General features: G+C 36.9%; 2 protein-coding genes across 6 annotated transcripts; one reads left to right on the top strand and one right to left on the bottom strand.

The window, feature by feature from the left end:
- The first annotated feature begins 1228 nt into the window (after positions 1 to 1228).
- Positions 1229 to 2118, top strand: LOC112711060 (NDR1/HIN1-like protein 6). Its single transcript, XM_025763602.3, has one exon. It carries the CDS (start codon positions 1229 to 1231, stop codon positions 2006 to 2008), a length of 780 nt encoding a protein of 259 aa, XP_025619387.1. The 3' UTR covers positions 2009 to 2118.
- A 75-nt stretch (positions 2119 to 2193) lies between these two features.
- Positions 2194 to 4632, bottom strand: LOC112711061 (UPF0426 protein At1g28150, chloroplastic). 5 transcript variants are annotated; one of them, XM_025763603.2, is made up of 5 exons: positions 4425 to 4632; positions 4280 to 4354; positions 3997 to 4194; positions 3432 to 3503; positions 2194 to 2465 (listed from the first exon to the last, which is right to left on the bottom strand). In XM_025763603.2, the coding sequence occupies exons 2-5, from the start codon at positions 4322 to 4324 to the stop codon at positions 2286 to 2288; spliced, it is 495 nt and encodes a 164-aa protein (XP_025619388.1). In that variant the 5' UTR covers positions 4325 to 4354; positions 4425 to 4632; the 3' UTR covers positions 2194 to 2285. The 5 variants fall into 5 exon arrangements, with proteins under 5 accessions (XP_025619388.1, XP_072059130.1, XP_072059129.1 ...); XM_072203029.1 differs by having other exon boundaries at positions 2194 to 2462; positions 3449 to 3503; positions 4425 to 4564; XM_072203028.1 differs by having other exon boundaries at positions 2194 to 2462; positions 4425 to 4564.
- Positions 4633 to 27023: the final 22391 nt, after the last annotated feature.

Genomic DNA, 27023 nt, shown 5'->3' on the forward strand with positions numbered 1-27023 from the left:
TTTTTATCGGGTGTATTTATAGTCTGTGTTTGGGTGTATTATGCAGATCTCTATGCAGACCGTCATATATGGGTTCCAATCTATCTGGATCACCACTTCATATTATAGTACGTGTAAATCAGACATTTTGAATACACCAGAGAGAGTTTAATTAATTTTGGTCTTGTGGACAACAAGCGGCTTTCAGGTAGTGTTGGGTTAAAATCTGCGGCAGAGGTATAAATTTAATTTTTTATCCGGTGTATTTATAGTCTGTGTTTGGGTGTATTATGCAGATCTCTATGCAGACCGTCATATATGGGTTCCAATCTATCTGGATCACCACTTCATATTATAGTACCTGTAAATCAGACATTTTGAATACACCAGAGAGAGTTTAATTATGGAAAAAAAATTTACTTATAATTGGATCAAATATATTTACACCATGTGTTCAATTTCTTAGAACAAGAAGATCGATAAAACCTAGAAGAACATAGAAGAACAGTAAAACATAGTTCTTCGATTTCGAAATCAGAAACAGAAATGTGGAAAATGTACAAGATGAGTAAAACAATAACGTACCTTGAATAATATTTTGTTGATGGTTTCTACTATTATTCGCGACGAGTTCAAATGTCTCTTCAATTTGGAATGTTGCTCGAAACTTGAGGATTTGTGTTATCTTTGAAGGAGAAGAGGAAGAGTGAGCCATAACGAGCGGTTTTTTCGAAGCGTAATCGTTCGAGTGACGCGCGTGAAATTGACGCTCCATTTAAAGGGAGGGAGTGCGCGTGAATCAAACCTGAGTTGGGCCAACTTGTAAGGATTGTATGCGTTATTTGCTTGTATGTGTAGCGGGGCCCATAATATAATACTACTAAATTACAAAAAATAAAAAATAAAACAACGCTTGTATCTGAGGATGTAATTCAACAAAATCTAGATGAACAACCACTCTATATTTTGGTATATTTACATTCTTTTTGTAGGTGGGGAAGGTAACCATACCACAATGCTTTTTGTGAGAGACCAATCAACAACAATAGTAACTGAAACAATTTAGGAAAAAAAGTCAAATAAGCAAAGTCCACATGTAAGCGTCAACACATGCATCACATTCTTCACTAGAACAACAAAATAAAAAGGGTCTTAAAGTGTTGTTATATATCACCACAAGAATCCAAGTGACAAAATTAGCTTCCTCATCCAAAATAAAAAAAAAAAAAAACTTCACCATTGTTCATTCATGGCAGATCATCAGAGACAGAGGATCCACCCTGTGGTGGTGGAAGCTCCAGCGCCACCTACCACTCCATTGGTACCTCCAGGTTCCTTGAGATCAGAAAAGGGCAGTAGTAACGCTTATCATCGTCCTTCTCCTCTTCTGTTGCAACATTCACATGCCATGCCACCAATCATACCGTTACCACCAAAGAAAAGATCAAGAAGCTGCTTCTGCAAGTGCTTATGTTGGACATTATTCTTGATTTTCCTCTTGTTCATTCTCATTGCTGCAATCGCCGCAACCATCTACTTTGTCTTCAAACCAAAGCTTCCAGATTACTCAGTTGACACCTTAAGGATCAGTGATCTTAGACTCAACTTCGACACGAGTTTGTATGCCAAGTTCGAAGTGAGGATCACAGCAACAAATCCAAACAAGAAGATTGGCATATACTATGAAAAGGATGGGAGAATGAGTGTATGGTATACAAACACTGAACTCTGCCAAGGCTCACTGCCGGAATTCTACCAAGGACATCAAAACAGGACAGTTCTGAATTTGTCCTTGAGTGGTCAGGTGCAGGCCGGGAGCACAATTATGGCAGCGATACAGCAGCAACAGCAGACAGGAAGGATTCCATTGGATCTTAAGGTGAAGGCGCCGGTGGCAATCAAGCTCGGGACGCTGAAGTTGAGGAAGGTGAAGGTCTTGGGGGAATGCCAGTTGCTAGTGGATAGCTTGTCATCTAATAATCTCATAAGCATCAAGGCTAGCAACTGTAAATTTAGGATGAAACTTTAGATTTGAGCGTGTGCATGAGAGGGCTAGATAGTAGATATTATGTTTGCCTTATATCATGTGATTTTATTATTTTCAATATCGGATTTGAATATTTATTGGTTTTTCACCAAGATACAGCTATAGCCAGTATCTTAACCGTTTTTCCCCCTCCCAGACGATAGACATACAGATTTCATGATATCTGCTTTTAATGCCTATAATCAAATTGAACCAATTTTTATTGCATTATCAGTATGGTTTCATAAAAACTTGTATACAGAAGAAACAATTCAAGTGATTATTCAATCTGAATCTCTTGAGGAGCTGCTTCAGTTGTTGAGCCTTGTGCACTAGTTTCTTCTTCACTAATACCAGCAGCTTCCACGGTCCTCGTAATCCATTCCTTCAGTGGCTCCTCATTCAAGTCAAGCCTCAAAATACCCGCAAACACGCCGCCGAAGAATGCCACCGGTTCCTGCTGATGTATACCAATCAAAGTAGAGAGGTAAGAACATCATCAAATTTCAATGCCAAAAACTATGACATCATTTCATGCAGAATGTTCCTTTAGCTAATAGTACTGTGACAAAAGTCAATTTCGCATATCCTAGGGTCAGGAGGCATGAACTGGGCAAAACCAAGTTGAGACTAGTGTTAGCCATTTATCAAACTAACAAGGTTTCAAATTGGCTAGTTCAGACAGTTAGTCAGTAATTGTTCAAAAAGGAACAAGCTTTTCATTTAGCTTCTCAAAGCTGAGCATTGAAAAGCCCTAGAGAGAAGTATTTTCATTAATGGCATAAAATTTGTCAAATAAATACATTCATCAAAAGAAGTTATGATTCTATGATCGAACTTCTATCGGTGAGCGAATGCATGTTCTTTCTACAGTGGCCCATATGTGTATGCTTAACATATACTCCAGTATCAATCACACTCAGTTAAATTAGCAAATGTAATTCCAATTACGCAGAAAACTACTACAACTGAAAATGACTTTTGTATCATACTCGGCCTGTGAATGATATACTAATAAAAAAGAGTTACTCATACACCGATATTATATAAGTTTATTAACTCATCTTATCTATGAAAGAAAGACAGGAAGTAGTGGAAGAAAGAAAGAGAGAGGAAAGCGATAATTAAGGAAGAAAAATAGATTTATAAGGGAAATTTTGTAAACTCAACAAAATTTTATCTAAAATTGAAATCTCTCCACCATTTCCTTAACTCCCATGTACATATAAAAGTATACAGTTATGTCTAGACTGAGGTACTAATGCTGTAAAATGGAATAATTGTAACTAATAACTTCATCCCAATGTGAAGATATTTCAGTCAAATTTTACTACCACTTGTTGCCTTATGATAGAGAAATTCAATTTAACAGATAAGTTCATGTCATGTCATGTTTTCACCATATTAGTCCAAACTCCCAACTCACTTTAATCGGACTTCTACCTGCAGTTTCGTCTGTTGAGAACTCAGTCATTAGCGAATCAGCATAGGGAAAGCGCTACAAAATTATGAATGTAAATAATCAATTCAGCTTAAACTGAAATTTAAAGTCGAGACACAAAGTTTCATGACACATTTATCTGGAGCAGGAATATCATTATTTGTTCACCATACCAAAACCACCAGTCAACCATAGCAAACATTCAAAGATATCAATGGACCCCCCCTATATCATGACTACTACCAACAATGCTAAATCTTTTTGCAGTTTTGACTTTAGCCCCAAGTTAAAGCAATCATATATTTCCAAATATCCTTTTCCAGATTCTGTTTTCATTTTCACTGATTTCTGTTCTCATGATTATGTAAAGAAAAAGAAACAAAAAAATTAGGGTTTATCATATCAAGGTTTGACTAATTTCGATTTCTATTTTGCAGGTTCAGGCTACAAATTAGGGTTGCTTAAACTGTTATAAAAGCTAAGCTATTCTAGAATCACCTAAACTTTTGGAGGACTAGAACTACGTTATTAGAATAAAATTAATAATTACCTTGAGAGCTTCTTGAATGATGGGGTCTTTCGCTGGATTGAAGAAACACCATGTGACCCCATTTGAAGAATTACTGCTATCATTCTTATTATTATAATTCATATTAATAGCACTGCACCCGAAATTTCTGCTGCTTCTGCTAGCTATGAATGAGGGCGACGATAGCGGGTTTAACCTAATTTTCTGCTTCGATTTCCACTGCGACAGTACAAATAAGTTGGTTAATTAAATAATACAAGAAGAAGACGAAGAAGAAGAAGAACGATGAAGAAGGAAAACGGACCAAAGTGGATGGAAGTGGAAGATGAGAGTGAACCACAAGAGACATAGTAAAGTAGTTACAGTTTCCTTCTTCAATCTGCAGTGCACAACCACGAACGAATCACGCTTAAGCTTGACACAAATTGATAAAAATCCGAAGCTGTTACCTATATTTGTTTCCTCTTTCCGACTCTCGGATGCAATTGAAATAGAAAGTGTTGAATGTAGCCCATTAAAATTAAAAAAAAAAATAAAAAGAACGGAAAGTGTTTTTTAAATGGTCCATCTAGTGTATAGATGTATCATCTTACAAATTTATAGATTTTTGTTTTTATTACATCTCTTGTGGACATGTGTTTTTCATTGGCTGGAAGCAACTAGCTGTCAGAAAGCTGGCGAGACTCATTGGAAAGTTGGGCGAGCCGGTTGGACAGGGTGATTCCAAACGGAATTTCGTTCTAGAGGATTCCATTGATGCCATAATTGGACTTTTTGGTTTGTTCCCAAAGAAGAGTGAATCTAATCTAAAAAGTTGGTTCTTTAGGTCAGTCTTCTCCTCTCATCAAAAGAAATCCTATCAGCGTTAACCAAGACTGCCGCCGCAGGTCTCGTGACTTTCACTGTCTTCGGCAATTGGGTACTGCGTCTGTTCCGGGTGCTCCCTCCTGGTCAACGACTTTTCCACGGATATCAATCTCCAGCTCATGCGTTATACCCAGGTAGCGGTGGTGCTCACAGACGTCATCTTGGCCAGGAGTGCATGTCCCATAGATAGTCGTGCTGCTCGTCCTCTGTCGTGCTTGTCAATCGAAGGTAAGAGCTGCTTTACCTACTGAATGATATACTTTGAGTGTTGGCTTCGAAACGTATTCAAGTTAGGTCAAGTATGTATATTGCATTTGAAATGTGTATTGTGAAGTTCTAGTTACTGGTATTAGCTTCAAGGGAAAAAATTTGAAATGCTGCTGATGTTGTGGATATAGGATTAAGAATCCATGATTTTAGTCCGGTTGGAGTTTTGGTAATTGGTTAAAGTCTGAGTCACATTAGATGATTCTTCTTCTTCCACAAACTCATATTTGAACACATTGTTAGATTATTTAGACATATGTTTTAGTTAAAAATTAGTAAGTTCAATATATTGTGGGTTTGGGATATTGTTATTGCTATGGATACTACTAACAAGTTAGGCATGATAATGAATACATGGCTATGGAAAAGACACTTCCAGTTACTGAACCGTAGGTGATTTTCATGTTTTAGTAAGAACTTTGATGGCTCAGATTTTCTCTATGGAGATTGAGTTAAACTGCTAATTCGATGTAGTCTTATTGTGAAATAGTTTGTTTTTTTAAAATGGAATGTCCTTTCTCGGTTTACGTTTAAATATTGGAGCTGTTGTAAAATTGAGGACTTGTAGCGCTCTACTAAGCATGAGCACTTTCATAGACACTAAAGACATAGATATGGTAATTTCAATTTTTTGTTTCGTAGCGGATATGCCACAAATATATCATGTAAAGAATGTTGTAAATGATTTATAATTAGATCTTTATATGTTTTTTATATTATAAGACCTGTTGTAATTTTTTTTTAATTCCTGCCAATAAAATCCGGAAAGGGTTTTTACTCTGTTGTCTACAATTCTGCTGGGAACCTTGTTGAACTCGTGGTGCTGTGTAGGTTCTTAATTTTTTATTTTTTAACTTTAGGAAGATGTACTAAAGTTGGTGAACTATGTCAAAGAAAAGAATACTTTGTTCAACCTAATTTTTCATTTTACGAAGAAATAGATGAATTAAACTAAAGCGATTAAGTAGAAGACAAGATGAGTGAATATTTGTTGTTAGTTTGGTTAACTCCGCATTTTTTGTTTTTATTTTTGGTGAATGTCTTGATGAATTCGGAAGTCATATAATGTGTTTTAATTAGTTAATTATAACTTTAGTAGTGGTATAATATGTTTTTTTTATAATGATGCGGTAGATTTTGTGACTTTTAATCATTGCTTGATGGGATTAGTTCATGGAGTCATGTAAGTGTCCGAACTTGAGGGTTTATATCGTTCCATGGGTGGGTGGGGTTCATGTGCATTTTTGTTGGGATCAGGAGATATGGTTATGAATATGTACATAGATTGTTGCTGCCAGGGTGGGTGATGTATGATTTTCACATTGAAGTTGGAGTAGATGAGAATTTTCGTGCAATGGCAAAGAAATTGTTTGCTCAGTTCAACTCATGTTGAGTTCTTGTAGTTTAGGAATGTTAAGAGTCTTCGATTGAAAGAGTTATATTTTATTTGGTCACTCTATGTTTAAACATTTATAATGCAGTGGTTATGCCTTATTTGTGGAGTAAGATATAGTCCCTTTGGGATAGTTGTGGTTGATGTTTTGACTGTATCAACGATGCGATTATGAGATACTGATGAAGGAATTTTTGTGTGGTGACGATCGGATTTTCTATTAGTAAAGAAATATAAAAATATAATCACGTTGTAAGTATAGTTTCTAAACCAACAGAGAATCCTTTAGTACAAAAGTTTTGTTTGTCACTTAAGGAAACCCAATAAAAATAAATAACCGAAGTATTCAAACCTCGCGTCGTCTTCTCAAGGAATTGCAGGAAAGTATGCTTTATTATTGGTTATGGAAAACAGTATTTTTGGGTTTTTGAAATATTGAGCAAGGAAAATAAATTGCAAGGGAAATAAATTAATAATTGAAAAACTCTTGGCAAGGTATGAGAACTGGAATTCCTATCCTAGTTATCCTTATCAGGTGTGATGAGAATTGGGTTTCAACCCCACTTGGTCAGCCTTCACTAAACAAAGGAAGGTCAAGTGAACTAATTAGCTTGATCCTCAAGTCCTAATCAATCCCTATAGAAGGACTAGCTTTAGAGTGATCCAGATCAATCAGTAATTCCAATTTCAATCAATAGCTGAGTTTGATAACTCAAGTGTTACCAATTACTTAACCAAATCCAAAAGGGAAAATAAATCTAATTTAAATTGAAAGTATCATAAATAGAATAAAATAATCAGGAATCTGAAATATGTCAAATTGTATTAAATAGAACATCAATCTAAACATAAAGAGTTCATAAAATAAATTGAGAAAATAAATAAGAGGAACATTGAACCTGTGATTGAAGAAGATGAAATCCTAATTCCTTTAAGAGAAATTCTAATCCTAAATCATAAAAGAGAGGAGAGAATCTCTCTCTCTAAAAACTACATCTAAACCTAAAATTATGAATTATCAGTTTATGCTAAGTATGGATGCATTTCTCCACTTTATAGCTTCTAATATGTGTTTTCTGGGCTGAAAATTGGGTCAAAAACAGCCCAGAAATCGCTGATTGTGAAATATGTCACGTACAGGTCGCTGCAAAGTCACGCGGAAGCGTTGTCCATGCGTTTGCGCGGATTGGGTTTTTGCTAGGTCACGCGTCTGCGTGATCCACGCATTCGTGTCACTTGGCTTCAAGGCAGCTATGACAAATTATATATCGTTGCGAAGCCCCAAACGTTAGCTTTCCAACGCAACTAGAACCGCATCATTTGGACCTTTGTAGCTCAAGTTATGGTCGCTTTAGTACCAAAAGGTCAGGCTGGACAACTTTAGCAGTTCCTTTAGTTTCTTGTATTCCTTCCACTTTTGCATGCTTCCTTTCCATCCTCTAAGTCATTCCTGCCCTGTAAACTCTGAAATCACTTAACACACATATCAAGGCATCGAATGGTAATAAGAGATGATTAAAATACACAAATTAAAGACTCTAGGAAGCAAGTTTTCAATCATAGAACAAATTCTGGAAAGGAATTGTAAAACCATGCAAATTATATGAATAAGTGTGTAAAGAATTGATAAAAACCACTCAATTGAGCACAAGATAAACCATAAAATAGTGGTTTATCAATCTCCCCACACTTAAATATTAGCATGTCCTCATGCTAAGCTCAAGAGAACTAAAAGAGTGAAGGGGAATGGTAGAATGTATGAAATGCAACCTATCTATATGAATGCAACTACATGCAAAAATGATTCTACCTACTTGGTGAAAAAGTAAATAAATCTTTCAAGAACAAATATGAAATGGATTTCACTAATTCAAATCACAAAATAAAGTACAAGTAAACTTGCAAAAGAAAAAAGCTCATGAAAAATCGGGAACAAAGAATCGAGCATCGAACCCTCACTAGAAGTGTATGCACTCTAATCGCTCAGGTATTTAAGGTTCGATTCTCTCAATTCTCTACTAATCTTGCTTTCCAAGGCTTTCTTTTCTTCTACCAATCAACAAAGAATTAATGCACAGATACACATATCAAGAGGTCTTTCAAGGGTTGTAATGGGGTTAGGGTCAAGGTAGGATTGTATTTGGCCAAGTGGACTAAAATCTGAATCCTTAATTAACTTAAACTTTTCCAACCTAACTTTAAGACAATCCATGTAATCACAATACAGAACTTAACTATCCATTAACCATGTTTTCCACATATTCATGCATCCTAATTTCGAGTACAGTACATATGCATTGCTTTCACCATTTACTTTGGGGCATTTTGTCCCCTTTTATTATTTGCTCTTTTTCTTTTCTATTTCTCTCTCTTTTTTTTCGTTACCCATTTTCTATTTTTCTTTTCTTAATCTATTTTTTTTCTTTTTCAATGCATATGATTAAGGTATTGAATGCATAAACATGTTCTTAACATTTTTCACATTTTCACAGAAAGTCTAACATACTCAATTCCCAAACCAAACGTTTCCAAACCCACTTTTCCCACACTTAATTCATGAGCACTTTCACTAGTCTAAGCTAACCAAGGATTCAAATTAGGGACATTATTATTTTTCACTTAGAGTTAGTGATGTGGTAAGATAAGGAACAAATGAGATAAAATAGGCTCAACTTTGGTTTGCAAAGGATAATGAAAGATAATGCCATATGGGTATGTAAGCTGAGTGAAACAAAGCCTCAATCATATAAGTATATGCATACATTAAATAATGAAAATATAGAATTAAGCAAGACAAATATCACAATTTTAGAGAGAACAACACACACCAAAAATAAAATATTGGTTGATAAGATGCAACCAATCAATTAGGCTAAAAAATCTCACAGGTTTTTGTGTGTTCGAGCTCTAAACCATGTTCCAAAATAACATTTCTTCAAACAAGTTTAATAAAAATTTCAATTCAAATTAGTTAAATGCTGTAGAAAGTTTCTTGAAAAAGAAAATATTACTTCAACCAAGGAGTGGTAAAATATGCACAAAATCAAGCAAACATGCAATCAAACATGCAAATGCAACAACTAATTTAACAAACAAAATTTAAACATTGGTGTTGAGATAGGAAGATACTAACCCACGGAGATCAGTATCGACCTCCCCACACTTAAAGATTGCACCGTCCTCGGTGCATACTGAGATGTACAAGTGGACAGGTGACTCCAACTGATGCTTTTCTCCAATGATTGTGTAGCTGGACGTGTTTGTCTCCCTATTTACACGTCATCCGGTTCTCTTCCCGGTGGCCATCCTGAAAGAAGAGAAAAGGGAAGAAAAGTAACCCAAAAATAAAGATAAGAAAATAAATGAAGTATGGGTGGGTTAATGCCAAATGATAAGGGTCTCAATTACATGGAAGCTTCAACATGTACATGAGAAAACAGTAGGAGCAATGACATATCAATAGTGCAAGAATTGCAACAAAAGAGAGGAGTGTGGGTAATGAAAGACAATATAAATTCATGTCAATGCAAATTAATACAAGTATCATAAAAGATTAGCATCGACTTAAATAATATTACCCAACAGTATAAAACAAGTCACTGAGCACCAAAATAATACCAAAAAAGACACAACAGTTGAATATGAACAAGGAACACCAATGGAAAAATAATAAATTTAGAAAAAAAAAGAAAAATATGCATAAAATTAAAATGTAATGAATGAAATATGCAAATAAATTAAGTAAAATAGAATGAAGGTGAAAAAGAATGAGAAGTGAAAGAAATAAAGTAAGAAAGAAAGAAGAAAGAGGAAAAGATAGAAGAAATTAGGATTAGAAAAGAAAAGAAAAGATAATTGGCGGTGATCTGGATAAGTTGTGCGGCGCAGGCGACGCGGACGCGTGAGTGATGCGGTCGCGTGTTGTGCGATAAGGTCAGATGACGCGATCGCGTGGGTCACGCGCACGCATGAACTGATTTGTGCTTTTGGCGCGAGTGTAGCCTCGCGTTCGCGCAACACTCTGTTTCAAACTCATTTTGCCAAAAATTTGGGTGGCGCCTTCGCGTGTGTGACGCGATCATGTGAATGGCCATTTTTGAAAAACGATGCGGACGCGTGAGGCACGCGTTCGTGTGGTAGGGCTTGTGCTTCTAGCACGAGTCCAGCCCTACACCATCATAACTCTCTGCCATGCACCCATGTACGTCAATTTTACAGGACCACGCGTTCGCGTGGGTGACGCGGACGCGTGGGGAGGCTATTTCGCAAACGGCGCGAACGCGTGGTGCACGCGGTTGCGTGGGCAAATTTGTGCCTAAGGCACGCCTCCAGCCACGCTTTCGCATGACTCTCTGTTCACTTTTCTTTTCTTCCTAATGCACTTGGGACGCGGACGCGTCGGCGACGCTGTTGCGTCGCGTGCTTTCTTTCTTTTTTTATGCAAAATGCAGAATGCATTATGCAGATGCTGATGCAGATGTTATGAATAATTCCAGGTTCAATGAAATAAAATAAAATAAAACTCAAAAACAAACAAAACTAAATAAAATATAATTGAAAAAAAGAACGATCATACCATGGTGGGTTGTCTCCCACCTAGCACTTTTAGTTAAAGTCCTTAAGTTGGACATTTGGTGAGCTACTTGTCATGGGGGCTTGTGCTTGAACTCATCTTGAAATCACCACCAATGCTTGGACTTCCATAAATCTCTATCTATTCCAAGTAAATTTTCCAAGCTTTGATGGGATTCTTCACAAGCTTTGAGTTCCCAAATTTGATCCTCATGTATTCCGGGATCCCAAATCTTGTTTCTACACCCGTCTTCAAGTTGATCATCATGGTTCCATCCGGGTAGCAAGCACTCTGAATTCTCTGTGGAGTACCAAACTCTTCTTTTGGATCTAACCAAATTATCACCAGTTGAGCCCTTACATTTATCTCTTGGAGTATCAACCTGGATGAGCCTTGATTTGCAACTCCAACCACTAAACAGTCTCCTCTTATGCTTTATGCCACAAAGCTTCCTGAGTTGGCCGTCCATTTCAAGAATACCGTACTCAAGTGGGATAGGAAGACGAACAGAGATAAGTTTTACCCACTCAAGTGAAGGAGTAGACGGCAACCTAGGTGGGGAAGTCTCCAACGTTCTTGACAAAGCGTACTCAACTCCCGTCCGTCCTTTTTGAAGGGCATCTACTTCCACATCATTTGCAGACTCAATCAGAGAAAAGTCTTCATACTAAAGGAGTTCGCTTGTGGATGTAGATTTATCACTAGGAGGACTTGATGCATGATTCTCATCACCAAGGGGACTTACTTCTTGATCTATCCAATCCAAGTCTTCATAAGGAATATGCCATGGAGGTTGTACACTGGCATTCTTGACATCAATTTCAATCTTATTGAAGGGGTACTGATGAGCGGATAATTTATACGCTTTTTGGCATTGTTTTTAGGTAGTTTTTAGTAAGTTCAAGCTACTTTTAGGATGTTTTCATTAGTTTTTATGTTAAATTCACATTTTTAGACTTTACTATGAGTTTGTGTGTTTTTCTGTGATTTCAGGTAATTTTTGGCTGAAATTGAGGGACTTGAGCAAAACTCTGAAAAAGGCTGACAAAAGGACTGCTGATGCTGTTGGAATCTGACCTCCCTGCACTCTAAATGGATTTTCTGGAGCTACAGAACTCCAAATGGCGCGCTCTCAACGGCTTTGGAAAGTATACATCCAGAGCTTTCCAGCAATATATAATAGTCCATACTTTATTCGGAAATTGACGACGTAACTTGGCGTTGAACGCCAAGTACATGCTGCTGTCTGGAGTTAAACGCCAGAAACACGTCATGATCCGGAGTTGAACGCCCAAAACACGTTATAACTTGGCGTTCAACTCCAAGAAAAGCCTCAGCTTGTGGATAGATCAAGCTCAGCCCAAACATACACCAAGTGGGCCCCGGAAGTGGATTTATGCATCAATTACTTACTCATGTAAACCCTAGTAGCTAGTTTAGTATAAATAAGACTTTTTACTAGTGTATTAGTCGTCTTTTGACCACGTTTCATCTTTGGTCTCAGTTTTGTTTTATTCTTCATCTTAGGAGGCCATTGAGCACGTTTTAGGGGGCTGGCCATTCGGCCATGCCTGAACCTTTCACCTATGTATTTTCAACGGTGGAGTTTCTGCACACCATAGATTAAGGGTGTGGAGCTCTGCTGTACCTCAAGTTTCAATACAATTACTATTACTTTCTATTCAATTCTCTTTTATTCTTATTCCAAGATATACGTTGCACAACACTTTGATGAATGTGATGATCCGTGACACTCGTCATCATTCTCACCTATGAACGCGCGTGATTGACAACCACTTCCGTTCTACTCTAGGCCGGGCGCATATCTCTTAGATTCCCCAACAGAATCTTCGTGGTATAAGCTAGATAGATGGCAGCATTCATGAGGATCCGGAAAGTCTAACCTTGTCTGTGGTATTCCGAGTAGGATCCCGGGAATCCGGAAAGTTTAACCTTGTCTGTGGTATTCCGAGTAGGATTCCGATATTGAATGACTGTGACGAGCTTCAAACTCCTGAAGGCTGGGCGTGATGACAAACGCAAAAGAATTAATGGATTCTACTCCAACCTGATTGGGAACCAACAGATGATTAGCCGTGCTGTGACAGAGCATTTGGACCATTTTCACTGAGAGGATGGGATGTAGCTATCAACAAGGGTGATGCCTCCAGACGATTAGCCGTGCAGTGACAGCGCATAGGACCATTTTCCTGAGAGGATTAAAAGTAGCCATTGATGATGGTGATGCCCTACATACAGCTTGCCATGGAAAGGAGTAAGAAGGATTGGATGAATGTAATAAGAAAGTAGAAATTCGAGAGGAGCACAGCATCTCCATACGCCTATCTGAAATTCCCACCATTAATTTACATAAGTATTTCTATCTTAGTTTATTTATCTTTATTTTCTATTTATTCCATTAATGAAATTTAAACCAATAATCCAATTATACTTGAATCCACATGACTGAGATTTACAATGTGACCATAGCTTGCTTCATACCAACAATCTCTGTGGGATCGACCCTTACTCACGTAAGGTATTACTTGGATGACCCAGTACACTTGCTGGTTAAGTTGAACGGAGTTGTGAGCTTCTCTAACAGTACCTGGAACTCTTTTATCACAATTTCGTCCACCATGTTTTTGGCGCCGTTGCCGGGGATTGTTCGAGTATGGACAACTGACGGTTCATCTTGTTGCTCAGATTAGGTAATTTTCTTTTCAAAAATCTTTTTCAAAATTTTTCTTTTCTGTTTCGTTTTTCCAAACCTTATTTTCGAAAAAAATTAATAAAAATACAAAAAAAAACATCATAAAATCATAAAAATCAAAAATATCTTGTGTTTCTTGTTTGAGTCTTGAGTAAATTTTTAAGTTTGGTGTCAATTGCATGCTTTAAAAATTTTTCTTGCATTTTTTTTTCGAAAATTTATGCATTCATAGTTTCTTCATGATCTTCAAGATGTTCTTGGTAAATCTTCTTGTTTGATCTTGATGATTTCTTGTTTTGTGTTGTTTGTTGTTTTTCATATGCATTTTTCGTTTGTTAGAGTCCATGCATTAAAGATTTCTAAGTTTGGTGTCTTGCATGTTTTCTTTGCATCAAAAATTTTTCAAAAATATGTTCTTGATGTTCATCATGATCTTCAAAGTGTTCTTGGTGTTCATCTTGACATTCATAATGTTCTTGCATGCATCTTGTGGTTTGATCCAAAATTTTCATATTTTGGGTCATTTTTATGTTTTTCTCTCTCATCTTTAAAATTTCAAAAATCAAAAAATATCTTTTCCTTATTTCCCTCCAAATTTTCGAAATTTTGGGTTGACTTGGTCAAAAATTTTTAAAAATTAGTTGTTTCTTACAAGTCAAGTCAAATTTTCAATTTTAAAAATCTTATCTTTTTAAAATCTTTTTCAAAAATCATATCTTTTTCATTTTTTTCATTATTTTTGAAAATTCCAAAAATCTTTTTCAAATTATTTTCAAAATCTTTTTCTTATCTTTATATCAAATTTTCGAAAATAGCTAACAATTAATGTGATTGATTCAAAAGTTTGAAGTTTGTTACTTTCTTTTTAAGAAAGGTTCAATCTTTAAATTCTAGAATCTTATCTTTTAGTTTCTTGTTAGTTAAGTAATTAATTTTAAATTTTAAAAATTAAATCTTTTCATCTTTTATCAAAATATCTTTTTCTTAGAAATCTTATCTTTTTATCTTATCTATTTATCTTATCTTTTTAATCTTATATTTTTCAAAAATTTTATCTTTTTCAAAATTTGATTTCAAAATATCTTATCTAACCTCTTATCTTCTTATCTTTTCAAATTTGATTTTAATATCTTTTTCAACTAACTCTTTGACTTTTTGTTTATTTCTTATCTTTTTCAAAACCACCTAATTACTCTTCCCTCTCTAATTTTTGAAAATATCTCATCTCTTTTTCAAAAATTCTTTTTATTTTAAATTTTGATTTTAATCTTATCTTATTTCTAATTTTCGAAAATTACTAACCCCTTTTTCAAAATTATTTTCGAAATTTGCCCTCTCTTTTCTTACTCTATTTAATTATTTAATTACTAACACTTATCTTCACCTCTTTCCATCTAAATATCCGAACCCACTCTTCTTCATTCTTCTCCCCTTTCTTTTTCTACTAACATAAAGGAATCTCTATACTGTGACATAGAGGATTCCTCTTTCTTTTCTTGTTTTCTTCTCTTTCATATGAGCAGGAACAAGGATAAAGGCACTCTTGTTGAAATTGATCCAGAACCTGAAAGGACTCTGAAGAGAAAATTAAGAGAAGCTAAGTTACAACAATCTAAAGGTAACCTTTCAGAAATATTAGAACAAGAGAAGGAGATGGCTGCCGAAAATAATAATAATGCAAGAAGAATGCTTGATGACTTCACAAAGCCAACGTCCAAATTTGATGGAAGAAGCATCTCCATTCCTGCCATTGGAACCAATAAATTTGAGCTGAAACCTCAGCTAGTTGCCTTAATGCAACAAAACTGCAAGTTTTATGGACTTCCATATGAAGATCCTTATCAGTTTTTAACTGAGTTCTTGCAGATCTGTGAGACTGTGATGACAAGTCATCTTAGCCTAGTTTCACTAGTCTTTTTCTTATGTTTTCACTTGAATTATGTACTTTCTTGAGCTCTAAGCAAGCCAATTTGGGTAGATTTTCATGATTCCTTTGATTGAATCAACCATAGATGAATTAATGCAATTTCATGAGGTTTTATGCTATATTTGTTACATATTGTGAAAGAATGAATATCTCATGATTTTGAGCATAGCTTTGATATGTTTGGTTGATTAATGATAGGTGAAGAAAGCTTGGAGAAAGGTTGAAGCAAGAAGGAATGGCTAAGAGGAAGAGAGGACAAAAAGTTTGAGCAAAAGTTTGCCTCAAACTTTAGCTCAAACTTTTGGAATAAGTGAAAATGAACCAGGAAGCAAAAAGCTGGACCAAAAGTTAGCCTCAAACTTTTGCACAAACTTTTGGGTGAAAAGTTTGCCACAACGGTAGCCCCTAACTTTTGGGCTAACGTTGGCACATGCAAAACACTCCCTGGGGCACCAAAAGTTTGTGCCAATGTTAGCCCCTAACTTTTAGGCTAACGTTGGCGCATGAAAATCACTCCCTGGGCACCAAAAGTTTGCGCCAACGTTAGCCTCTAACTTTTGGGCTAACGTTGGCGCATGAAAAACACATAGGGAGGAGCAAAAGTTTGCGCCAACGTTAGCCTCTAACTTTTGGGCTAACGTTGGCGCCATAAGTGCATATGAGGAGGCCAACGTTGGAGCAAAAGTTAGACCCCTAACTTTTGCACCAACGTTGGTATCAGCAAATTGAGGAAGCTGATATGAAAAGTTGGAGTAAAAGTTTGCCTCAAACTTTTACTCAAACTTTTACTCAAACTTTTGGCAACATTCAAACCCGGTTCACTTGGTTCACTTCGGTTCCTCTCCAAACTCCAAGAGCAATCAACCAAGGCCTCTCTCAACCCAATTCCACCAAGAGCAAAGGCCCAACTCAAGGCTTGAAGATCATTTGAAGAAAGTGTATAAATAGGATAGAATTCAAGTTATCGGGGAGCTCTTCTTTTTAGTTTTCCCTTTAGTTTTGCTTAGTAGTTTTCGGAGAGCTTTTGATATTGAGTCTTAGTTTCGGGGAAGGAGAATTCCATTCTCTTCCTCTTAGTTTTATTGCTTTCAATTTCAATTACTATTGTCTTGGATCTTGGGTTGGAGAATTGAAGAAATTCTGTTTCAATCTCATCCTGGGATCTCTCTGTTTCTTTACTGCATAATTGAGTTTAAATTTCTGTTAATTGCTCTTCATCTACTTTCTTTGCAAATTTACATTTCCCTTGCAATTGTTCTGGTTGGATCTGGGAAGGCATTGAGATCTAGACTCGGTTATCTAGTCTCTTGGGTCCTGAGATCTGAATTTCCAATTTCCAATTCTCTGTTTATTGCTTTTCATGTTCATTTACTCTGCTGCTTCAGATCCGATTCAATCCCAATCCCCTTTTACTCTTCTGTTTGATGCAATTTACTTTGCCTTATTTAATTGCTGCAAATCCAACTCCCAATTCCCTTTACATTTCAAGTCATTTACATTTTTTGCACTTTAAGATTCCGCAATTTACATTTCTTGCATTCTAAGTTTCTGCAATTTATATTACTTGTTCTTTAAGATTCAGCAATTTAATTCTTGCTCTCTTTAATTTCATGCAATTTACACATTCCCTTTACTTTCAATGCAATTTAAATTCTGCAAATCACAAATCACTCAACCAAATCTTGATTCGCTTGACTAAATCAACCACTAAACTAAAATTGTTCAATCCTTCAATCCCTGTGGGATCGACCTCACTCCCGTGAGTTTTTATTACTTGATTCGACCCGGTGCACTTGCCGGTGAGTTTTGTGTCGGATCGTTTTCCGCACATCAAGTTTTTGGCGCCGTTGCCGGGGATTGATTAGATTGACAATGATTAAGTGAAGTGGTAGTTTAGATCAAGCACTTTTTCTTTATTTTTGACTAACCCACCAACTGTTTGAAGGTTTGCCTCTATTAACACGCTAACTGTTTGAGGTTTTGTCTCAATTAACTATACTCTATTCTCAAAAATACCACTGTGTATTCCTTGTGATTGATTTATATGTCACAGGAAAGAAGAGCAGCCAGAGGGAAGGATATCATTGAAGAAGGAGTTTCTGAGAAAGAAGAACACCACAACATGAAGCCGCAACTCATCACATTAATCAAGAAAAATTGTTCCTACGGCGGAAACCCAGTGGAAGATCCTGAACAGCATATATCCATTTTTCTAAGGACTTGTGGTGCTGTCAACCCCGATGGTGTAAATCATGACACCTGTAAGCTCTTGTTATTTCCCTTCTCACTAAGGGATGAAGCTGCACAATGGTTCGAAACCTTTCCCCAGGGAAGTATTACTAGTTGGGACGATTTGGTTACCAAATTTCTGGCCAAATTCCCCTCATCCCAACAAAATATCAAGGAAGAACCATTGTTCAAAGCATGGGAAAGATATAAGAAAGCAAATGACAAAGTGGGTTTCCAAGCGTTCTATGAAGGATTAACCCCAGAAACAAGAAGAGTGGTGGATTACGTCTCAGATGACCTTCTCAAAGCAACAGCAGCTGGCCAAGGAACTGCAGAGCTAAATGACAAGAGAGCCAATAACCAACACTCATTTGAGACCCCACAAAATGCAACTTCAAAAAAGGAGATAATGAATTGAAGGAATGAAGGCAGCCATGAATCAAAGCAAACAGCTACATCAGCAAACTCAGCAACAATTGGAGTCAATAGCTAGACAAATTGATTTTCTCCATTCTACCACAGTGAAGGCACAATTTCCACCATGGAAGCCACATTCTTATCTAAGAATGAGGGAATCTCAATATCAGGAACAAAGGGACTTCAATTACAACAACCCCAATTTCCCAAACCTGCAAAAAATTCACCATACTAACAACAATCACTGTATACCACCACACTACCCACCCTTCCAACCCCTAATACCCCACAACCAACCAATTTCACAAGACTCTCAGAGGATCACTAATCTGGAAATCCTAGTAGAGAGAATGATGAAACATCAAGAGATGATAAGCAAGAACCATGAGGACTCACTCGGAAGAATTGAGAGGCAAATGAGACAATTAGCCAAGAACCTCACAGAAACAAGGGAGGAGAGGGCTAACAAAAAAGAATCACTCATCCGGGATGAGCAGCACAAAGCAAAGCCTCACTTGGAAAAACAATGGGACAAGGTGAAGGATGCTCAGAATCTGAGCTGAGCAATCACAGAGAATGTCAAGCTAGTGACAATAAAAGAGCGCTTGTTGGGAGGCAACCCAACCTGAGGTAGTTTTCTTTTCATATCTATTTCAATAAAAAGGTTAACTAGTTTTATCTAGATTGCAAGAAGCTAAGTTTGGTGTTGCACACCAAAACAATCTAAGGGAGAATGAAGAATTCTAAGTTTGGTGTTCCACCAAAATCCCATTATAACACACATTCTCACCTTATGCATAATATGGGCTTCAAGCATACTGGATGAATTAGTTAACTATTTTGCTGTTTTCTAGTTTTCAGCCTTATTACTTTTGAGAAAGAAAAAAAAGAATTTCACACATGGTTAATGAAAACCTTTGGCAAGGTACTAAGTTTGGTGTTCCTACACCAAAGTAAGTTCAAAAAGCCCACAAATAAATCATGCAGACTAACCACTGTTTCTAAGTGCTTGGGGAACAAGCAACTTCCAATATCACTGCAGAATATCATACAAACTTTTGGAGATTTTTAGCATCATCAACCAAAGAGGTGAAAGATGAACATGAAAGTCAGCATTGATGATGATGAGAAGAAGGAAAGCAAGTGAACTCCAACAGGTTGTATTGTTAAGTGATTGTTTTACGTCAAATATTGCTGTAATTGAAAGTTGGATTGTATCCTTATTTGTCCTGCCTGTATGCATAGTATAGTTTTCTTTATATACCCCTGCCTGCCTGCATAGCATAGTCTTTCTTTATAATTCAATAAGCAAGATGCTTGATTATTCACAACATTCTTATCTTCAAAACTTGTTTGCACTCAATTTTCAAGAATGCATCACATGAAAGTTCTTTGAAACGAAGGATTGAGGAATTAAACAATTTTGAGGTAAGCAAAAGATTAGGAGAAGTGGTGGTTCTAGTTGTATGATTATGTATTGAGGTTGCATGCTTGTGAAAACTTGCATGGGAGCTCATAGGCAGGATATGAAGTTCAAAGAAGTATTGTGGAGATTCTCAAAAATCAATTGATCCGAGAAGCAGCAAACAAAATAAAAAGAAAAGTAAAGAAAATACAAAAACAAAAAGAACATGGCCCAAGGCTCTGAGCATCAATTACTAGGCAGAAAAAGAAAGAAAGAAACAAAAACTCAAAGAGTTGCTATCCTAGTAAATGCTTGTGGTTGAAGTGTGTCAAGGAAAGAGGCTTGAGCAAGTAAATCCTTAGGGGTGCTTTAACACCTAATACTTTAAAACCAACTGGTTTAGGAGTATTGATTGAAAACTTATTTAAAGAGCCGCTTTGAGACATGACACTTAGAGTCGAGGCCAAAGCACAGAAACTATAAGCTGCTTCAAGGTGATTACATATAAAGAGATCTCTATGATACCATTCGGATGAAAATCCTAAGACCTACGACTCCCAATATGTAAGGACTAGTGAGCACTGAAGCCCTTGCATGAGCATATAATTTAGAGTTCACCCCACTGTTACTTAATCACTTCACTCACTGTACTTTACAAGTGTTCTTCAATCCATCTTAATTGAAAGAACCTCTGAGCATAATTCATTTCTTGCTTGGGGACAAGCAAGCTTTAAGTTTGGTGTTGTGATGACAAGTCATCTTAGCCTAGTTTCACTAGTCTTTTTCTTATGTTTTCACTTGAATTATGTACTTTCTTGAGCTTTAAGCAAGCCAATTTTGGTAGATTTTCATGATTCCTTTGATTGAATCAACCATAGATGAATTAATGCAATTTCATGAGGTTTTATGCTATATTTGTTACATATTGTGAAAGAATGAATATCTCATGATTTTGAGCATAGCTTTGATATGTTTGGTTGATTAATGATAGGTGAAGAAAGCTTGGAGAAAGGTTGAAGCAAGAAGGAATGGCTAAGAGGAAGAGATGACAAAAAGTTTGAGCAAAAGTTTGCCTCAAACTTTAGCTCAAACTTTTGGAATAAGTGAAAATGAACCAGGAAGCAAAAAGCTGGACCAAAAGTAAGCCTCAAACTTTTGCACAAACTTTTGGGTGAAAAGTTTGCCCCAACGGTAGCCCCTAACTTTTGGGCTAACGTTGGCACATGCAAAACACTCCCTGGGGCACCAAAAGTTTGCGCCAACGTTAGTCCCTAACTTTTAGGCTAACGTTGGTGCATGAAAATCACTCCCTGGGCACCAAAAGTTTGCGCCAACGTTAGCCTCTAACTTTTGGGCTAACGTTGGCGCATGAAAAACACATAGGGAGGAGCAAACGTTTGCGCCAACGTTAGCCTCTAACTTTTGGGCTAACGTTGGCGCCATAAGTGCATATGAGGAGGCCAACATTGGAGCAAAAGTTAGACCCCTAACTTTTGCACCAACGTTGGTATCAGCAAATTGAGGAAGCTGATATGAAAAGTTGGAGTAAAAGTTTGCCTCAAACTTTTACTCAAACTTTTGGCAACATTCAAACCCGGTTCACTTGGTTCACTTCGGTTCCTCTCCAAATTCCAAGAGCAATCAACCAAGGCCTCTCTCAACCCAATTCCACCAAGAGCAAAGGCCCAACTCAAGGCTTGAAGATCATTTGAAGAAAGTGTATAAATAGGATAGAATTCAAGTTATCGGGGAGCTCTTCTTTTTAGTTTTCCCTTTAGTTTTGCTTAGTAGTTTTCGGAGAGCTTTTGGTATTGAGTCTTAGTTTCGGGGAAGGAGAATTCCATTCTCTTCCTCTTAGTTTTATTGCTTTCAATTTCAATTACTATTGTCTTGGATCTTGGGTTGGAGAATTGAAGAAATTCTGTTTCAATCTCATCCTGGGATCTCTCTATTTCTTTACTGCATAATTGAGTTTAAATTTCTGTTAATTGCTCTTCATCTACTTTCTTTGCAAATTTACATTTCCCTTGCAATTGTTCTGGTTGGATCTGGGAAGGCATTGAGATCTAGACTCGGTTATCTAGTCTCTTGGGTCCTGAGATCTGAATTTCCAATTTCCAATTCTCTGTTTATTGCTTTTCATGTTCATTTACTCTGCTGCTTCAGATCCGATTCAATCCCAATCCCCTTTTACTCTTCGGTTTGATGCAATTTACTTTGCCTTATTTAATTGCTGCAAATCCAATTCCCAATTCCCTTTACATTTCTTGCACTTTAAGATTCCGCAATTTACATTTCTTGCATTCTAAGTTTCTGCAATTTATATTACTTGTTCTTTAAGATTCAGCAATTTAATTCTTGCTCTCTTTAATTTCATGCAATTTACACATTCCCTTTACTTTCAATGCAATTTAAATTCTGCAAATCACAAATCACTCAACCAAATCTTGATTCGCTTGACTAAATCAACCACTAAACTAAAATTGTTCAATCCTTCAATCCTTGTGGGATCGACCTCACTCCCGTGAGTTTTTATTACTTGATGCGACCCGGTGCACTTGCCGGTGAGTTTTGTGTCGGATCATTTTCCGCACATCAAGTTTTTGGCGCCGTTGCCGGGGATTGATTAGATTGACAATGATTAAGTGAAGTGGTAGTTTAGATCAAGCACTTTTTCTTTATTTTTGACTAACCCACCAACTGTTTGATGGTTTGCCTCTATTAACACGCTAACTGTTTGAGGTTTTGTCTCAATTAACTACACTCTATTCTCAAAAATACCACTGTGTATTCCTTGTGATTGATTTATATGTCACAGAAAAGAAGAGCAGCCAGAGGGAAGGATATCATTGAAGAAGGAGTTTCTGAGAAAGAAGAACACCACAACATGAAGCCGCAACTCATCACATTAATCAAGAAAAATTGTTCCTTCGGCGGAAACCCAGTGGAAGATCCTGAACAGCATATATCCATTTTTCTAAGGACTTGTGGTGCTGTCAACCCCGATGGTGTAAATCATGACACCTGTAAGCTCTTGTTATTTCCCTTCTCACTAAGGGATGAAGCTGCACAATGGTTCGAAACCTTTCCCCAGGGAAGTATTACTAGTTGGGACGATTTGGTTACCAAATTTTTGGCCAAATTCCCCTCATCCCAACAAAATATCAAGGAAGAACCATTGTTCAAAGCATGGGAAAGATATAAGAAAGCAAATGACAAAGTGGGTTTCCAAGCGTTCTATGAAGGATTAACCCCAGAAACAAGAAGAGTGGTGGATTACGTCTCAGATGACCTTCTCAAAGCAACAGCAGCTGGCCAAGGAACTGCAGAGCTAAATGACAAGAGAGCCAATAACCAACACTCATTTGAGACCCCACAAAATGTAACTTCAAAAAAGGAGATAATGAATCTTGAAGGAATGAAGGCAGCAATGAATCAAAGCAAACAGCTACATCAGCAAACTCAGCAACAATTGGAGTCAATAGCTAGACAAATTGATTTTCTCTATTCTACCACAGTGAAGGCACAATTTCCACCATGGAAGCCACATTCTTATCTAAGAATGAGGGAATCTCAATATCAGGAACAAAGGGACTTCAATTACAACAACCCCAATTTCCCAAACCTGCAAAAAATTCACCATACCAACAACAATCACTGCATACCACCACACTACCCACCCTTCCAACCCCTAATACCCCACAACCAACCAATTTCACAAGACTCTCAGAGGATCACTAATCTGGAAATCCTAGTAGAGAGAATGATAAAACATCAAGAGATGATAAGCAAGAACCATGAGGACTCACTCGGAAGAATTGAGAGGCAAATGAGACAATTAGCCAAGAACCTCACAGAAACAAGTGAGGAGAGGGCTAACAAAAAAGAATCACTCATCCGGGATGAGCAGCACAAAGCAAAGCCTCACTTGGAAAAACAATGGGACAAGGTGAAGGATGCTCAGAATCTGAGCTGAGCAATCACAGAGAATGTCAAGCTAGTGACAATAAAAGAGCGCTTGTTGGGAGGCAACCCAACCTGAGGTAGTTTTCTTTTCATATCTATTTCAATAAAAAGGTTAACTAGTTTTATCTAGATTGCAAGAAGCTAAGTTTGGTGTTGCACACCAAAACAATCTAAGGGAGAATGAAGAATTCTAAGTTTGGTGTTCCACCAAAATTCCATTATAACACACATTCTCACCTTATGCATAATATGGGCTTCAAGCATACTGGATGAATTAGTTAACTATTTTGCTGTTTTCTAGTTTTCAGCCTTATTACTTTTGAGAAAGAAAAAAAAGAATTTCACACATGGTTAATGAAAACCTTTGGCAAGGTACTAAGTTTGGTGTTCCTACACCAAAGTAAGTTCAAAAAGCCCACAAATAAATCATGCAGACTAACTACTGTTTCTAAGTGCTTGGGGAACAAGCAACTTCCAATATCACTGCAGAATATCATACAAACTTTTGGAGATTTTTAGCATCATCAACCAAAGAGGTGAAAGATGAACATGAAAGTCAGCATTGATGATGATGAGAAGAAGGAAAGCAAGTGAACTCCAACAGGTTGTATTGTTAAGTGATTGTTTTACGTCAAATATTGCTGTAATTGAAAGTTGGATTGTATCCTTATTTGTCCTGCCTGTATGCATAGTATAGTTTTCTTTATATACCCCTGCCTGCCTGCATAGCATAGTCTTTCTTTATAATTCAATAAGCAAGATGCTTGATTATTCACAACATTCTTATCTTCAAAACTTGTTTGCACTCAATTTTCAAGAATGCATCACATGAAAGTTCTTTGAAACGAAGGATTGAGGAATTAAACAATTTTGAGGTAAGCAAAAGATTAGGAGAAGTGGTGGTTCTAGTTGTATGATTATGTATTGAGGTTGCATGCTTGTGAAAACTTGCATGGGAGCTCATAGGCAGGATATGAAGTTCAAAGAAGTATTGTGGAGATTCTCAAAAATCAATTGATCCGAGAAGCAGCAAACAAAACAAAAAGAAAAGTAAAGAAAATACAAAAACAAAAAGAACATGGCCCAAGGCTCTGAGCATCAATTACTAGGCAGAAAAAGAAAGAAAGAAACAAAAACTCAAAGAGTTGCTATCCTAGTAAATGCTTGTGGTTGAAGTGTGTCAAGGAAAGAGGCTTGAGCAAGTAAATCCTTAGGGGTGCTTTAACACCTAATACCTTAAAACCAACTGGTTTAGGAGTATTGATTGAAAACTTATTTAAAGAGCCGCTTTGAGACATGACACTTAGAGTCGAGGCCAAAGCACAGAAACTATAAGCTGCTTCAAGGTGATTACATATAAAGAGATCTCTATGATACCATTCGGATGAAAATCCTAAGACCTACGACTCCCAATATGTAAGGACTAGTGAGCACTGAAGCCCTTGCATGAGCATATAATTTAGAGTTCACCCCACTGTTACTTAATCACTTCACTCACTGTACTTTACAAGTGTTCTTCAATCCATCTTAATTGAAAGAACCTCTGAGCATAATTCATTTCTTGCTTGGGGACAAGCAAGCTTTAAGTTTGGTGTTGTGATGACAAGTCATCTTAGCCTAGTTTCACTAGTCTTTTTCTTATGTTTTCACTTGAATTATGTACTTTCTTGAGCTCTAAGCAAGCCAATTTGGGTAGATTTTCATGATTCCTTTGATTGAATCAACCATAGATGAATTAATGCAATTTCATGAGGTTTTATGCTATATTTGTTACATATTGTGAAAGAATGAATATCTCATGATTTTGAGCATAGCTTTGATATGTTTGGTTGATTAATGATAGGTGAAGAAAGCTTGGAGAAAGGTTGAAGTAAGAAGGAATGGCTAAGAGGAAGAGAGGACAAAAAGTTTGAGCAAAAGTTTGCCTCAAACTTTAGCTCAAACTTTTGGAATAAGTGAAAATGAACCAGGAAGCAAAAAGCTGGACCAAAAGTAAGCCTCAAACTTTTGCACAAACTTTTGGGTGAAAAGTTTGCCCCAACGGTAGCCCCTAACTTTTGGGCTAACGTTGGCACATGCAAAACACTCCCTGGGGCACCAAAAGTTTGCGCCAACGTTAGCCCCTAACTTTTAGGCTAACGTTGGCGCATGAAAAACACTCCCTGGGCACCAAAAGTTTGCGCCAACGTTAGCCTCTAACTTTTGGGCTAACGTTGGCGCATGAAAAACACATAGGGAGGAGCAAAAGTTTGCGCCAACGTTAGCCTCTAACTTTTGGGCTAACGTTGGCGCCATAAGTGCATATGAGGAGGCCAACGTTGGAGCAAAAGTTAGACCCCTAACTTTTGCACCAACGTTGGTATCAGCAAATTGAGGAAGCTGATATGAAAAGTTGGAGTTAAAGTTTGCCTCAAACTTTTACTCAAACTTTTGGCAACATTCAAACCCGGTTCACTTGGTTCACTTCGGTTCCTCTCCAAATTCCAAGAGCAATCAACCAAGGCCTCTCTCAACCCAATTCCACCAAGAGCAAAGGCCCAACTCAAGGCTTGAAGATCATTTGAAGAAAGTGTATAAATAGGATAGAATTCAAGTTATCGGGGAGCTCTTCTTTTTAGTTTTCCCTTTAGTTTTGCTTAGTAGTTTTCGGAGAGCTTTTGGTATTGAGTCTTAGTTTCGGGGAAGGAGAATTCCATTCTCTTCCTCTTAGTTTTATTGCTTTCAATTTCAATTACTATTGTCTTGGATCTTGGGTTGGAGAATTGAAGAAATTCTGTTTCAATCTCATCCTGGGATCTCTCTGTTTCTTTACTGCATAATTGAGTTTAAATTTCTGTTAATTGCTCTTCATCTACTTTCTTTGCAAATTTACATTTCCCTTGCAATTGTTCTGGTTGGATCTGGGAAGGCATTGAGATCTAGACTCGGTTATCTAGTCTCTTGGGTCCTGAGATCTGAATTTCCAATTTCCAATTCTCTGTTTATTGCTTTTCATGTTCATTTACTCTGCTGCTTCAGATCCGATTCAATCCCAATCCCCTTTTACTCTTCTGTTTGATGCAATTTACTTTGCCTTATTTAATTGCTGGAAATCCAATTCCCAATTCCCTTTACGTTTCAAGTCATTTACATTTCTTGCACTTTAAGATTCCGCAATTTACATTTCTTGCATTCTAAGTTTCTGCAATTTATATTACTTGTTCTTTAAGATTCAGCAATTTAATTCTTGCTCTCTTTAATTTCATGCAATTTACACATTCCCTTTACTTTCAATGCAATTTAAATTCTGCA

Source organism: Arachis hypogaea, chromosome 9 (assembly GCF_003086295.3).
Source record: "Arachis hypogaea cultivar Tifrunner chromosome 9, arahy.Tifrunner.gnm2.J5K5, whole genome shotgun sequence".
NCBI classification, from domain to species: domain Eukaryota; kingdom Viridiplantae; phylum Streptophyta; class Magnoliopsida; order Fabales; family Fabaceae; genus Arachis; species Arachis hypogaea.